The sequence below is a fragment of the Pyrgilauda ruficollis genome, unplaced genomic scaffold (genome assembly GCF_017590135.1).
Source record: "Pyrgilauda ruficollis isolate IOZ18807 unplaced genomic scaffold, ASM1759013v1 scaffold12, whole genome shotgun sequence".
Taxonomy (NCBI): Eukaryota; Metazoa; Chordata; class Aves; order Passeriformes; family Passeridae; genus Pyrgilauda; species Pyrgilauda ruficollis.
In genome coordinates this window covers 12169601-12186893 of record NW_024510321.1, presented here as the reverse complement: position 1 = coordinate 12186893, position 17293 = coordinate 12169601, and the positions used below count along the sequence as shown (strand labels likewise).

Below are 17293 nucleotides of genomic sequence, written 5' to 3'. Positions count from 1 at the left end.
CACTGCACAACATACTTCAAATTGATACCAAGATCTGTACTTCTGAATGTATTTCATTTAGGAATTGCAGAAGATCAAAACTGGCAGAAAGCACTAAACTATCTCCTCACTATTGGTAATGGCCATGCCCGTCCATTCTTCTGTAACCACTTTGGCTCTCAAGAACTCCTCAGCCTAGGCAGCCCTGTAACCCACAGACCACAGAGAGAAGGGAACTTACTCTCAGGCGAGTCTTCTCATGAGCTTAATCAGTTCACAGGTGATGCAAAGACCAGGAGAAAATCTAAGAAAACACTGGAACTGCTTCTTCTCACTACAAACATTTAAACCAGCTCAGCCTGTCTCACACAACTTTGCCACACCAGACTAAACTGCAAACTTGTCCAAGAGCCCCTTCCTTACCTCAGCCTGCTGTTCCAGCTGTATGCTCATTTGAGACAGCAATGAATGAAAACTATTTCAGTCATCTACAGTAAACAAAGTAATCTTCCCTTAAAATGAGGATTCTAAAGAACACATTAAGATGCTTTTAATGTATTATGTAAATACATGTCCAGGGCATGACCTCTACACTGAAATCAGACTGTAACACAAAGTGAACTGACATTTTTATACAGTACAAAAGAATACAGCTTTCAGGATCCAGTCTACAACTGAATTAGAACAGCTCTTTTAATTTAACCTTTCCTTTCCAGAGTTTTCAGCTATAATGTCATTTAGAACAGCCTGCCTAAAATTTTATGACAAAATTATTCTCCTCTCATATGGACTATTGAAGTGGAACTTCAAGTTAATTTCATCAGTTGATTAAAAATTGTATCAAGTTCCCAAGTTAAAGGATACCACTGCATCTATCTTGCTACTTGTTGAAAACATTTCTGTGCAATAGCAATGCTTTGTAACTCATATAATTTTGCATGGCAAAAGCTTACACCTGGATTCCAGCATTTTTATTAGTTACAGAGACTTGATACTACTGTTAAGTGTTATCTGAATAACAAGCAACATAGTAACCCAACTTTGCCACAAACAAGTTTCTATTCTGTTACACCATTCTTCCATGTGCAGATACACACAGCGTTGTGAGTTCCAACCCAGACATAACCCTCAACTGTTCCAGTTTTAAATCATCACCAAATACTATACATAGCACTGGGTAAAGTTGAAGGCTAAGCCAAAAATCTACATTTCAGCAGACAGCAGAATTAGAAAGAATTCAATTCAGCTGAGTGAATTTTTTTAGATTTCTCTCAAAGTTTTTTACATAAACTATTAACAAAAGTATGCCTATCACTGCTTCCACAGGCTTTGTTCTTGTGACCAGGTTTTCAAATGACCTTCATTAAACCAACTCTCTTCTCCCTTTGCAGTTCAGACACCTTTCAATATGGATCCACCAATCAACCTGACAGCAGTACACAGTATAATCAAGACAGGTAAGACAAAGGAACAAAGCTGTAAGAGTCCGAGCAGCACCCCTATCTCCCCAGCATTAAGTTTACCAAGGGCTCAGAAACATTCCCTTTCACAGGCTACACATCACAAACTGCAAAAATCATGTTTCCCAGATCTACATATGATCAGAGTCTGAAGAAAAACCAAGTCTAAGAACAGGATCTAGTTTGTTTGGGATTTTTCTTAGAAGTATTAAAAACAGATCTTGAAAATTTTACCTATCTAGAACTACGATTTTTCCCCTTGGAATTTGCAGTAAAACTCTAAAACTCAATTACCTACAGCTTGACTGTCATACTTCTGAACATCAAATTGCACAACTACCCAAGGACTTCACATAAACAAACATCCAATCTGGTTGACTGGGGCAGCCTAAATGCCAGGCATCATTAGTAAGCAAACTCTTCACAGAAAGCAGAAACATTTTAGACACTTGCAAGACAAGGGTGCAGTTTATCAGAGTACCACTTTGCCTAGCACCATCTCAAAAAGGAGCCCATGGGCATCATTACCAAGGAGAGTAAAAAAGCACAAAACCCACAGCCATACTTCCACAGCTGTTCTCTCTGACCCACAAGGCATTGGAAGCTGGGAGTCTAATTTCAGTCTTTGTGTTTAGCAGGCCAATAATTTCTTTCCTCTATGAACTTTTTAGGCCAGTATGCTCTATTCAACTTTAATGTTAAAGAGGCTTGAAAGAAATTCAACATATTTGCAACTTTATATTTTATTTACCCTTCCCTTCAACCAAATATAGCAATTAAAAAAAAAAAAACTCAAACAAACAAACCAGTGAGTGAATAGGGTTTACACAAGATTCTAGCACACAAAACTAAACCAGCTGTACCTCCCTAAGACTGCTTCACTTACAACATGCCTGTCAGGTTTAACTACCTCTTCTGTAGAGTTTCATTACCTCAAGCAGTCATCCACATTAAAAAGTAACAGCATTTAATTGGTGTTTCTACTGAACATTATACAATATGGGGACACAAAAACATTAAAACCATTAACAAGAAAACCAAGTATCAACATTTTCTAAGTTCATTCATTCATGAGTTGAGGCTCAGCACCTCGTGTCAGGTAAGAAAAAAGAAATGTGCCTTAAAACCTAAACAATCTAAGCATCTTTAAGAAGTCACACACGCATTCCACATAAAAAAGCTCACATAATATTCAAAGTAAAGAAGCTTCCAGAGCATTGTCTTAAACTATCAAGCTTATTTATGATTTCAAAAATAAACAAACAAACCTTTTTAATATTAACCACTTCAGCGCTGTGGGAAAGAAAACATCTGCAGAAAAAGCATACAGTGCACCACAGCCACGACTAAAAGCTGATCTGTTAAACAAGCCCTTCTGCAGACTTTGCAATATCTTAAAGTACTTTACTCCTCTGTATATCACAAAATGAAAATAAATTGCTATACAATGCTGAGCAGAAATGTGAGCTGCATAAGCACATACAGGATGGCAGAGTACACCTAACTTTGTCTTTGAATACTTGTCAGTGCCAATGGTATCAAAATTACTACCTCATACTTCTCCAAATTACAATTCTTGTTACAAGCAAAAAAAAAAAAAAAAAAAACCACCCCAAAAAAAACCACCACATTGCAGTTTGTAACTTAGTAAAAGGAGCTTTAAAGGAGCTTTTTTATGTACTGAGACAGCAAAATATCAAGAGAGCTGATAAAGACATTTGAGAAAATTGAAGCAAGACCCCAACAAGGACAAATGTCAGCAGAGACATAATTAAGTTTTACTACATAAGGCATCTTGTAAAAAATAAATTTGCTTAGCAATTACTTGGAATTGCTCTAACCAACTACATTTTGTCCAAGTACATTCATGAAAATACAAGCAAAACCTATCCATACTTTTCAACTAAACACACTAAGCTTCCATATTTGCAACACCAACAGATCAGTGTTTCAGGTCTGACGCCACAGAGGTGGGAAAGTGCTTCTCCAACAGTGACAGGTGCAATACTGAGTAACTTAAACTTTCCACTGAATCTATGTATTTCCTGCTATAGATGTCAGTCTTCAGCTTGTAAATCTGCACATTTGAACACTTTGCTTGACTTAGAATAAACATTGCTGTATATCAATGCAAAGATGCTGCTTAGAGCAGGGGCCTGTATGAGGCTGAAAAGCTTAGACAAAATACCAGCTTAAAAGTTTCCTGATCAGTAATGTACATTTTGAATTAGGAACTCCTGTGAGTCAGACACCAGTTATTCGCTGTGCTTTGTAATCCCCAGGTTTCTTTAGACTGCCTCTAAAAATGCAGGACAGACTAGCATTTCATACTTATGACCTTCTACCTGCAATTATGATCAAACTTGTTTTCAAAGTATAAACACTCAGCAATAAAGTAAAGTCATACATAGCAGGGTAGGAAAGGAAGAACACAAGTCAATGGGAAAGGTTTCCTCTAAGGACAAGCATTTCCTTAATACCTGTAAGCTCAGTGTATTTAAAGTGACATCGTTATTCTCTCTGTGCACCCAGTGAGAGTTAAGTGTCTGAGTGAGACAAAACGACTGCCCAATGTCATGTACAAGGAGCGTCAGGCACATCCCATTGTTCCAGTCCCAACAGAGGTGCCTGCTTTTCCACCACATCTGCAGCTGCTCCATGGGCCAGTCCTGGCTGCAGGGGAACCAAGTTACAGTGGTATGAACATCCATGATTTGATGTGTCTACACAGGATACATAAATGCATCTACAAAATATATAAACATATTAGGCACAACAAACACTTCAGAGACTGCTTTGTGCCCTTCTCTAACACTGAGTCTGAGCATACAGCTCATGTGTCAGCACAGAAACAAAGTTAAGAGGACTCCAGAAAACATTCTTATGCCAGACATGCTACCTGTCTCTTTCACCATGTGGGGCCATGCAAATTACCAGAGGCTGTGAGATATTTGTACCTGTCATTAATTCATTATATCCCTTCCGTGCAAGGACTACTTTAGCTACATGACCATTAATGAGTATATTTATAAAGGATTATTTAGCACATGGTGTTTTGAAAAATATCAACTTGATGCTGCATACATTCCCAAAGAATAAAACTCAGAGCTGCCTAACATCATGCTTTTTGAATTATCAACTGCAGCTTCAGTTTCATACTGCTTCTCACATTACAGTAACTGCAAGCCAAAGTAAACTGAGGTTCCCTCAATCCCTGGAAATGATACTGTTGCCAAAAGCTGAGTCGGGACCTGGAGTTCCAATTCCACGTGCGCAGACAGTGCCATCTGCTAAAGTGGTGGGCTTACTTCCTTCAAAGTCTCAGCAACAAATCCCATCTAACATTCTTAGGTAATGTGGATGTGTAATTCATATTTAACAAACATGCAAGACCAAAGTGTTGAAACAATTTAGAGTTAACTTATCAGCCAGTATTTAACCCTAAGAATTTCTGAAGAGAAATTACACCACAGCCTAAATTGTGCACACTCACTCTCCTTGGTAATGGTGGGAATAAACCACGAAAACAAAACAAACATCCAGCCAGTATAAACACAGTTGTGAACTCTACACACACACCTGACCACAATGCAAAACAATCGGGGTTAAGACACTCTCTCCAGCAAAATCAACGCTAAATCTTCCCCTACCCTCTACTAACTAAACAAATGCTTCTCATAGTGTTCCTCTTGAGTACAGGCCAAGTAAGAAGGCAAATTTATTTTGCTGAGAGACAGGACAATGATTTTTCTCAGAAAATCAACACTGGAAAACATTCAAAATATTATTTTCCAGAAAATTACACCAGTGAAATCACAATTTAATACAAGCCAAAATAAAATGTCAGATACTTCACTACTTTAATTTTTTAAATTATTGAGTTAAGCCAACTTCTGGATATAACATTTAAAAATAATTATGTTACTAAATCACACACAGGGACCTTTTTTACCTGATGAAATGAATGAATAATGAACAGGCTGATGACTTGGTTTCACAAGTCTGTTTTTTTGATAGGCTCTCATTTACCAGAGATCTATGAGTATTTTTCTTACTGCTTCAGGATGGCTTCAGAATTTCATACCATCCTGCCAGAGAATACAAAACTCTTACCTTCTGATGAGAGTTGTTCCACAACCCACCCATGACAGCAATTCTTCAAAGTCAAAGCTAGTAGATGTTTGTTATTTTCCTCAGTAACAGAAACTTATTAGGACCACTTCAGAGCTTCTCTTTCCTCACCAGCTTCCCCAGCAAGGTTTTGTCTTTATTTCTAGGACATTCTGCAGCCCACATCCACATCACTTAAAGACAGCTAAAGCCCTCAAAGAAAACATTTCACAACTACCAACACAAGGTCCTTTTGTAATGAAGTACAGATGCTGTGGAAAACCAGGCTAGACTTAATGCTTAAGGGTTTAAGCATTAACTCCAACAAACCTCATGTTTTCTGTTCTAGTCCAAGACGTGCCAATTTTTATTCTAAACTTCTTCACAAAACAAGACACCTCAAAGGAAATAAATCTCCTTCAGAGGAAGGCTGAGAGCATAAACATGCAACAGAAATTTCTGTTAGTCAATCTTATCCTCCAGCTTTGGTAAGGATTGATTAGGCAGAGGTGCTTTGTAAACATGCATGTTTCACTGATTTCCCCCACACACCTGCTTCTCACAGAACAAACTTTACATTATTGACAAGAAAAGGGAAGCTGTTTTACCTCAGTTTTAGTAGTTCAAGTTCCTTCACCTCATACATTCAGCAAGAGCATAAATTCTTGTCTATTGACTTGAAGTACTATGAAAAACGTTAGTTTCCCAAGAGGGACCATATTAAATGACCTTTAATCCTAATACTTGAACAGTCTCATTTTGTACTTGGCCTACTTCAAGACCACAGCATCTTCATCAGAAAACAAAGCAAGAACACTGGTGTTAATAATAACTTTCTTCTAACTGAACAAGATAAATAGCAAGAGAAGGGCAAGCAAGGTCATCATCTTTGGCAAAGAACGCATGAAAGCAAAAAAAAATAAAAATCCTTGAGAATCAGGAAAGAGTACGTAAGTGCATCTGTTAAGTATCTGAAAGATCCAGCACTTCTGTGTAAGTAACCTGCATAAAGGATTCTGCACATTATACAAAAACATTCTGCAGGACTCTGATTCACTGGCTCTTACCTGTAGCCTTACTGATGAACTTTCCAATAAAATCACCCTGTTGTCTTGAATTCAGCCTTTTTACAAGATTTATCAGATCTAGGTTACTGAATTATAAGTATTCTAAGTCACATTACAATACTGCAAAATCTTAATTCTGAAGCCAGTTCCTATTTTCTGCCACTCTTTTCAGAATTCTTTCTCGTTTTTAAGTACAGAGAAAAAATCAAGTATCAAAAAGGCACACAGGACAAGTTCTGCTGAAATACTAATACAGGACTGGGGTTGGGGGGAATAGCCTCACCTCAGAATGAAAAGCTTCATTTATTAAGCAAAAATGAGGGCACAGGGGAAATGAGAAATCCAATTTTATCATCAGTGTTTTAAGAAACTTAAGAAGGAGAACAAAACTAGAGAATTTAGAAATACAAGAGAATGGGGCATTTCAAATAATTAAATCCTGGTAAATGCCTGGAAGAAAAGATGTTCTATAATACACAGAGTAACATGGAGAATGTTAATGGCACAAAGAGTAAAAGAAAAACATCAAAAGAAAAACATCAAATCATGTGAAGTGCTTCCACCAAGAAAAGCATTTTTAGTGGACTAATTACAGATCCATAGCTTGGAAAAGCAACTGGCACTCTTTCTTCCCCTTCCTAAACATCTTTAATTCACAATCATTACACTTTCACAACAACACACCTGACAAAATCCTTGTTTTTGAAAAGGAAAATCTGGCAAAAGAATGTAGAATTCATCTTTGCAATCTGACACCTTCCTAGCAGCCATGCTCTGAATTGAACATCTGACCAACAAAAAACCTGAAGACTACAGCTCTTAAACTCATAACAGAAAACAAACAGTAGCACTAGATGTGTGTACAGGACCTTTAGTACCAATCCCTCTCCTCAAATGTAAGCTTCATAAGCCTTCCAGGCAGGCTACAAGATCTGTGATTTCTGTTTACAACTTGGAAGGAACCTTGAAGTCTTGAAATTGATATAAAGTACAAATTCAAACGGATGTTGGAAAGCAATCCTCTCCAAACACACCCTCTTGAAAGCTTCCAACTCAAAAAGCATTAATTTCTTAATTTCTGATTAAATATAAAGGAAACCAATCTTTAAGTATGGTACTTAAACCTTAAGAGGATTGTTTCCTCTCTCACTCAAACTATCCATCTGTGCTTGAAGAAATTGACAGAGCAGAAAGTTTTCAAACTTTTATGCCAGCCTCAATTGATGCAATTTACCTTCACGTATCTGTTTACTCAGAACAGGGTTAGTCCTTGAAAGCACACAAATCAGAATACACAGAAATACACACACACACACACACACAAGCGGATGGGAGAGCAGAACACACTCACTGAACAGGAAGAGTACATCTACAGACACAAAAGCAGCAGCCAGCATCTTCTGCCTGCTACATCAGTCATTTGATGTGTTCCTCGATACTAAAGCTAGTGTTTTCTCTTACAAGTACAATGTGGAAAAGTAGTAGAAAAAGAACAAGTAACTTATTACATACACCTATGGTCTGCCAATTACAAAATTCTGTTCTAGCAGAGGCCTACACATGAACACATACTCAGTCCTATAAAAGAGAAACTTGAAAAAATAATCCATTGACTTAGAGATATTCAAAACTCAGACTAAATACCCATAACAAGTTGGTAAATAATTGCATATACAGTTCTGAGGGATATAACCATATTATCAGGGCACAATTATTGTGATGGCTACAAGCAAAGTGGTATGTATACCCAATGAAAAGATTAGCAGATTTAAGGGCTTGCTACATTGTATAATCTTCCCACCTGAAGCAAATTAACACTAGGTGGGTTCCTATGAATAACTAAAATTTTGCTGGAATAAATACAGAATGTTAGCTATTAAAATGAAAAGAAAACTAAACTAATGCTTCTCAAACATTCAGGTTACTGAACTATTGTCCCTAGCATTATTCATATTCTGCATATAACTAATACCCAATCCTTAGCTGAAATACATTGTATAATGGATCAAAGCCGGAAGATGATGGATCAAAGTCAGGAAGATAATATTTTGGGGCTCCTCTTTAAGGCCAACTATGAAAATTCTCAGAAGGTAAAGCCTTTCCATACAAGTCTGTATTAAAAATGATTTAGAGTTGACCCTGACAAACTCCTCTCCTCCAAATCCCTGCTGGTTGTATTACTTCTTGTGCTCTCACAAATGCTGCTAACAGAGTTATATTTGTGGGCATCCTCCCTTCCCTGGCTTAATATAAACAATTTGAGACATATTTTTAAACTCTCCAACTGTTAAACACACTCACTGCAAGTAAGTGAGTGTGAGGTTAAAAAGGTTAGGTGCGCCTGAAGTGTGAACATGGACAATTGGTCTCAGTGTAGTTAACTCTGCTGTGCAAAAAGCCACTGCTCTTACACGACTTCTCTCTGTGCAATTATTGGGATGCCCACAACAGGGCAAAAATAACCTGAGAATGCATTCATCCAACAAATTCTGTAAGAGCAGTCTACATACAACTTTTCTGGATCAGCTTCTTTAAGAGGAAAAACTTCCTTAAGAGGAACACGTACAATAGAATAACATAATATCCAGAGCTGGAAGAGACCCACAGGGATCAAGTCCTGCTCCTGGCTCTGCCCAGAACAATCCCAAGAGTTACACCATGTGCCTGAGAACACTGTCCAGATGCTTCTTGAACTCTGTCAGGCTTGGTGCTGTGACCACTTCCATGGAGCTGTTCCAGTGCTTAACTGTGCTCTGAGTGAAGAAGCTTTTGCTAATATCCACCCTAAACATTACTTGACTCAGCTTCATGTCATTAAGATTATTGATCTTAATTATCCTTAATTTATTATTAAAATGAAAATCTCTTTCAATATTAGTATTACAGACAATAATCAAACTGAAGTCTGCCAATCCATATGCTCTTTAACTTCAAAAGAGAATCTGGACCTCCTGGACAAGCCTCTGACATGCATAATCAAGTCCCACTATTTTCTGAAAGTTTAAGTATTTCCAGCATTACTTCAGTGCACAGCATACACATCTTCACCGTTATCGCATGCTTAACTGACAGCACATACAGAACACTGCCTTATCACACCACTTCCATGCAGACCCCTGCTCACAACTTCAAGTTAGTGCCTGACTTCCCTATGGTGCAACAACAGGACATATACTGTGATTCCTCAACTTTAACACAGAACTGTCAGCTTCCAGGAAGTTGTCAAATCCCAAAGGTATAATCTGTAGATCTTCTTAATAAATGAAGGCCAGTGAGAAACCAGAAGCAAAATTTACTCAATCTCATTCCAGACTCAAACAAATTGCACCAACCTGTAAAAGAGGTCTATGCCATCACCATCCGTCTGACTTTAAAGGGAACACTGCTGCTACAGGTGGGTTTCACATCACAGGATTAACAACATTCTTCAGGTAGCTGAAGGCAGTGCATTAATTGATCACTACCGAAGCTACTCCTTATGATCTGCCAGATTTCCTAACTTGCATGAATGCTCAGAATAACTTAAATATAACTTAAATAAGACCAACAGAACACAAAACTTTGGTGTAACTAAAGATGGAATACACAGGAAATCATCACTGTTACTATTACATGTGAAATTAGGCCCCACTTGTTATGAGCTGCCACATTTTTTCTCTCAAAATCCTCTGTCTAAGCATCTGAAACCCTTTTCACACAGGTACATCTGAAGTAAATGACTAAGCTTAGTACCAAACTAAATGTTAAAGTTAAGTTCATGACATGAGCTCACAGTAAAATCTCTTCCAGCTACCAATTGAGGCGTCTGTAGACTTACTTTAGACAAAACTGCAAAAAGCCCTTGTTTCTGTGCTCCCCTCCTATCAAGCATGCAGTTTCTTGGAAACATAATCTACAAGTTCAGTGTGTTTAAAATTATGCACTAAAAAAAGGTTAGACTGGCATATAAAAGTAATGCCTTTGCTATGAGTGAGCAGCAAAGATGCTCAAAGGGGAACACAACATAAACAAAAAACAATACTCTTCCAGTTTACGGGACTCATGAGTCTAAGACTATGCAAAAGGAGGTGTCTCTACTCTCCCCATTTACTTCAAAATCCTTTAATGTTTCAGTTGTCCATTTCTAAAAAAGAGACCAGTAAAGAATTCAGTTGTTCTGCTTAAGATTTCAGGACTTCTACAGATGGGGGGGGGGGGAACGACAGATTCTCTTCTCTTCTGTTAGTAAGCAGAAAACTTCATAGTTTCCTAACACCACATCAAAGGGAAAAAAAACCCCAAGCCCAGACTGGAAACGAATTATTCAGTTACAGTACCTGCTATGATTTCACATAATTCTGATGGCCCCAACAAGATTCTGAAATACTCAATATCCATGAATCCTGTGTCAGTAAGGCTGTGGTTATTTCAAGAACACTTAAGGCACCACACACACAATTATACACATTTCTATAGATGCACTCAGAGAATGCAGTTTCTTAAGCTGGCAAGAATGTAATAAACAAAAAAGACTGGAGTACCTTTAGTGAAATTTCCATATGTAAGTTAACACTGTTCATACACTGACTCACCACACCTCAGCTACACGCTTACTTCACATATTTTGAATTCATTAGGGTTTAGATGGTAACATATGGGTGCCTTTTTGTACATTCCTTACCAACTTTTTCCCTTGATAAGCTATAAACAGCTGTTTCAGCAGCAAGAGACCCTGGATATGGTAGCCTCCCAATGCCCGCAGTATGGATTTGGGAGGAGAAAGACAGTTTTCTGTGGAGATACAGTCGGCAGAGATCTGTGCTAGCAGTGCCCAAGGCAGTTCCATGGAAAGGACCTGATCCTTGAGCCTATCCAAACTGGGTAAATGAAAATTTACCATGTAGTGCTTTGTTAAATTAAGATACATCCTATTAGAGAGTATGTTTGAAGTGTTCTGAAGCATTTGAATGAACATTAGCTTATCTTCACTGGGTCTTCTATAGCATTTAGCAAATACTGACAGGTCGTGCTGCAAGGGTAAGAAGGGAGAAAATTACATCTAATAAAGAAATTTTAACAAATAAGATTTTCTTAAACATCCCCAAAACCAGGGCAGGAAAGATAACACAACTGTGGATTTAAAGAGATCAAAAGCACAGTTTAAACTATTTCAACACTTTGCTGAAACACCAGGTAACAGACTATGACAGTATCCAGAAATGATAATAACTGGATTCCACCCGCTGTGCAAGCTGTCAGTTACACCATGACACATATACAAAGGAAAACAGTAAGAACTGAATGAACAGCTGTACAGATTATAATTTTGGACTCTGGATGCTTAATTCTTCTATCTGTAACTAGCAACACTAACTAAAATTAGAAATCAAGCTTTAAATTTAAACTGTGATCCACAAGAGAACAACTCCATGTAGTGCATCACTGTCAGAAATCTAGTAGGACAAGCAAGCAGCTACTCCAGAGCTAAGGTGAGGACAAGGACTCATCACCAGACCAGGATGCCAGTCAGAAGAGGGAGTTAGGAATAATTCAATAAAGCAACAGCACTCTCCTGCCTCAACACCAAATGCCAGAAACACTGGCATTTTAAAAACTTTACCTGAGGTAGAAAGCGCATTTAACCTACAAAAACTTGAACACATAGAAGACAAAAACCAAAATTAATATCCAAACCTCAGCAAACCATAGTACTATCAGAATTTACATGAGGACAACAAACTCACTCAAGGAAAAAGTCAAACAACCTCCTTCCATAAACCCATAATAAATCCCACAACCCTAAGGCTGTTATTAACTCTGGAAATGTCACCAACACAGACAAATTATTAGGTAATTAATTTCTCAGATGTAAGGAAGGGACTTAATTAAAAGTATCTCTGCTCAAGGTAATCTTTGCTAGGGCACTGCTTCAACTAAGAAATAAACTCCCCAACATTTTAAAATGCCTTATAATGGTGACATGATGCCCTTCAAACACATGGCTTTGTTCCTTTCAAAAACTGCCTTGAAAAAACTGAAAACCCAACTATACTCACAGTCATTTTCCATAAGTATATATTTTATAAATTATCCACAAAGTTTCCACACCCCATCCCCCCCTGCCCCCAAACTTCTATTTTTAAGAGAATCTAGAGGCTAGAGATGTAGAGTGTGTTCTTTCTACTTTCAAAAAATGCAAGGAAAACAAGTGTAGTTTCCCTTGGTTTGGTTGGAGGCCATCAAATCCAGGCTGCCTGTAGAGCTATGCATGCTTTCTTTCTGAAATGTCACTGAACATGTTCAAAAATCTTCAGTCTGTCATATTTTTTCACTTTTTATCCTGCCTAACTAAAGTTACCTCTGCTCTGCTTTCCCAGCTGTCTCCTTTCAGTCTCGGATCTGAAGTTCTAGTTAAAAAAAAAAAAGCAACACCCTCCTCAGAAACAGTAAACCACAGGACACACAAAGCAACACCTTTTCTAAAGTCCTTTTTAAATGACAAACAAATCTACTCCACCTACTTGTTTATTCACAGTTATCAACAGACTTGATAGCCAAATCTGCTTTACTGTATTATTAACAGTGGTCTGTTGTCTGGTTCTCAAAATTACAGCATTAAGGATCTGTTTTGCTCAAAACCAGCATTTTGAAATAATACAGGGGATGTTTAGTGTTACATAAGAAGATTCATTACTTTTTGAAGGGTTGGGTTTTTTTAGATGTATGATTTTAGTTTCTTAGATGCAGCAACTGACCTGGCAACAGCCACAATGTGTTCACCTCAGAAACCTGGCAGCTAAACTAACTGTCAGGACACAGGGTGAGTTGGTAACCTCCAGTACCACTGTCTGCATGTCAAAGAAGTATTTTACCAGTCCTTTACCTCCTAACAAAACCACTGACTGAAGCCAAGCCATGGTCAAGCAAGGCAGACTTTTAGCAGAATTAACACCACTTAAGGCCCTCAGCTGTCACTTCCTTTAAAAGGGTTACTGTATCCCTGGATCAACTGCATATTTTACAAGTCTCCCAGAGACTCAGCAAGCTTGTTTTTCCTTGAAAAGACTCTTAGAGAGTATCACTTCTGAAGTTTCCAGTTGTAATAAGGAAGATGCACTATTTTCGCTATTTACTTCTTTGTAGGAACATGATGGGAGAAAGATAAGATGAAAGGGAAGCAAAATAAGATTCTTTTTTGTGCATCAAAACAGTAATTAGTCATTTAAATATCTTGTGACTCGATGCCTGAATATTAAATCTCTTTGATTGCCTTTTTCCCTAGGGAAAGTTATTTAGTCAAGAGGAGAACTCTTAGCTCCAAATATCTGTTCATTTAAAATTACATTTATGCAAAACTCAAACCTATGTTAGAATTCTATTTATAAAAAGTTATAAATGCTAACTCACACTAGTTGAAGACATCCTCTCTTCCAAAATCTTGTGGACACTTTGCCATCTGTTTGTAATAAAACATCTATCATTTTTGTAAGCATTAGGGAAAAAATCCCCCAATTCAAGTCTTATAACACAAACTATAAACTTTCCAAAATCCCGCATGGCCTGAAGTTTGGGAAACAGAATACAGTACGGTATTAAACCTATGAGGTTTGCCCCAACTTAAGTCACAGAATCGGGCTCTCTGTTGTCAACACTAATATAAACTGAAGAGAAAGCTTTTTAGGGCAACAAGAGGGAAGGAAGGAAATTTAGCAAGTCTGCAGAAACAATAAGGAACAAGAGTTTAATAGCAACTATTTTACGTATGAAGATCCAAAAGAAGATTCAGAAGGACACCTGTGCTTACTGATGGCAAACATTTTTTTTGGGGGGGGGGGCGTTTGTGTGTGTACATACATATTCAAAACAAATGCAGGAGCAAACTCCAGCTGTGGGAAGCGTCTACTTACTCCTAGAGCTAACCCTCAAAGCTAATCTTAGGAAACAAAAGCATCACATTAACCACAAAAACAAGTCTTATAATTAATGTTTAAATTTTTTTCCTTGCCCATGACTACTTAGGTAGGACAAATATGTCTGGGTTTAGGCAGACGATACAGACAGCACATGTAATTTTCTAGCCTGAAAACTTCCAACTGCCAGGCAAACAGTAAAAGAGAAAGATGGCAACCTGACATTTCTACAAATAAATGCATGCATGCAGTCTCACTCTCTTGAACTGAGAGATGAACTCAGCAAGTGAGACAGCAAACAACAGAATTTAATATTCTGGTACGAGAGGAAATAAAAGGTGCTTTCTCTCATATAAAGAATCTACAGGTATCAATTCAGAATGTATCTACTGTGCCCAAAAGAAACACAAGCATCCTAAGCACTGCTACCAACCACTTAAATACTACTCAATCAATACCATGCTAAAGTTTTAAGCATCTTCACAAAAATAAACACCACCAAAACAGCCCAATAAAATCCAACCTACTAATTAGAAAAATAAAGAAAAAAATTTCACAATATACATTTTATCAGATGTGTAAAGCAACTTATGACTTCCAGAAGACTTGGAAATACTGTATTATGTTAAAATGGTGAGGAGTTATGTTGAAAAAAGCCTCAGAGAGTGGTTACTCTGTGGACAACAACATGCAAAGTGCGTTACTCTCTAGTGCGTTACTTTCTGCCCAAAGACACTTCATAAAAATTCACTGAGTCCATTAACTAAGAGCAACAGTGCCACAAAGAGGAAACTCCATTTAAAGATGATACCTCTTTTAAAACAAATCTAACTCCAAGTTTGCTACATCTAGAACTAGGAACTAGAAACTTTACAGCCTGTCACCTAAAAAGGACAATGGAAGTCTGACAACTACAAAAATTCAGGACTATGACACTCTTAACAGAATCATGGAATATTCTGAGTTGGAAGGGACCCACAAGGATTATCGAGTCCAACTCTTAAGTGAATGGGATCCATATGGGGATGGATTCCACAACCTTGGCACTACCAGCACGCTGCTCTAACCAACCAAGCTGGTGTCACCTTTGTTCTCAGCACCAAATTTCAAAACCTGCTTACATAACTGCATTTCTGCAGTACTTCCCTATTTGCTGTGCCCAATGCACAGATGGAGAGAACTGATTATACTACGGAAATAATTAAATATTTACAACACTGCAAATAACGCACTTCAGAGCAGAGTCTTCAACAATAACAGTTACCAAGTGTTTTACCTTTAGCAAAAACAGCTACTGATTGTTCTACCTATCTTGGAAAGTGCTGAGTGAATGATTAAATGACCCTGAAGTTCAAAACGGTTTAAAGTTTCATCCTCCACTGAGACAGTAGAACTGAGCAGGAAGCGATAGACTTTAGCCTCTAACACGGATTTCCTTACTCTGAGTAGTGCTTCAGAACTGACTTTCGAGGGGACCGTCACAACTTCATTTACACCGCGCCTGTCTGATGGCACTTGCAGGGTTCTTAGATAAACCTAAACATAAATCCTTCCACTTCCTATCTCCGGCAAGGCAAAAGGAAAAGGCACGGGCCCCACAGGGCCCCGCTCCCCTCAGGGCGCCCGGGCCCGCGCGCGCTCCCGCCGCCGCGCGCCGATTCTTCCTCCTTCTCCATCCCCGTGGGCATCTGCGGCACGGCCCGGTTAATGGAGGCATATTCGGCCAAGTCAGGCAGGTCCTCGCAGCGGAAGACGGGCAGCGGCTTGGACGCGTCCAGCGCCCGGGCCCGGAACGACAGTTTGCTCATGTTAGGCGGCGATGGCGGCTCCGGCTGGGAAGGGGGGGGCGACAGCAAGCGCGCTCCGAGCTGAGAGCCGGACCCCGCCGAGCGATCTCATGGAGGGACCGGGGCTCCCCCGGCGGGGCGGGGCGCACTCCGACACGGGGCCCGGCGGCGCCCGCTGGCGCGGCTGGGCTGGGCGCTGGCTCCGCTCCTCCGCCGCTCCGGTTCCGCTCAATACGCCACGGCCAACATGGCGGACATTAAACCTCGACTGGCCGCCTCTTTCAGCCAACCCCAGCGCCACAGCCATTCCCACACTGCATCGCGCAGGGCGCGGGCACGGCGCCGCCCGGGGGGAGCGCGCGCGGCGCGGGCACGGCGGCGCGGGCTCGGGAGCGCGGGACGCTGCGAGCAGCCCGAGCGGGCTCGGGAGCGCGGGAAGGCTCGGAGCCGCCGGAGCCAGATCGGGGCACCGGGATCAGGGGCGCAGTCGGGAGCAAAGGGAGTTTTAATCAGCGTGTGCGGCACCGCTCCGCCCTCCGGCCGCTGAGCTGTGCCGCGGAGCCGCGCTCCACTCCTGCGGGTGAGCAAGCTGGGGCAGCCCCCAGCCCCTCACCCCGAGTGGAACCTCCACTGCAGCCGCGCCTGACCATGACAGCTCTGGGAAACCTGGGCGAGGGCCGGGGAGGTGCCGGTCCCGACCTTTCCGGCCTCTCGGGGGCCAGACCGCGGGACAGCGGTGCCGGGCTCTGAATTCACCCCGACCCGGGAGGGCTGCGGTGCCCCCGGCCGCGGCCGGAGCGGCGCCCCGCGAGTGAGGGGATCCGACCGCGGGGCGCCCCGGCAGCGCCCCTCGCCTCAGGGCCCGGCCGCGGCCCCGCAGCCGTCCGCCGGGCGCTGCCCCTCTCTGCGTGGCCGCTCCGGGTTCGCTCCTGTGCTAAATAAAGGGGCAGCGCGGGCACCTGCCCGAAAACGGTGAGGAACCGTAAGAACCGGGCACCTCC

General features: G+C 40.4%; 1 protein-coding gene across 7 annotated transcripts in view; it reads right to left on the bottom strand.

The window, feature by feature from the left end:
- Positions 1 to 17293, bottom strand: part of EPC1 (enhancer of polycomb homolog 1) — a 65338-nt gene that overhangs the window by 34890 nt on the left and 13155 nt on the right. Inside the window, exon 1 of one of the 7 annotated variants that reach the window (XM_041487396.1) lies at positions 16161 to 17210. The exons of 4 other annotated variants lie outside the window; for them this stretch is intronic. In XM_041487396.1, coding sequence (XP_041343330.1) covers positions 16161 to 16313 — 153 coding nt within the window. In that variant the 5' untranslated portion in view covers positions 16314 to 17210. Of the gene's footprint in view, positions 1 to 16160; positions 17211 to 17293 lie in introns of those variants that run through there. 2 more of the 7 variants (XM_041487406.1, XM_041487414.1) reach the window with 2 other exon arrangements.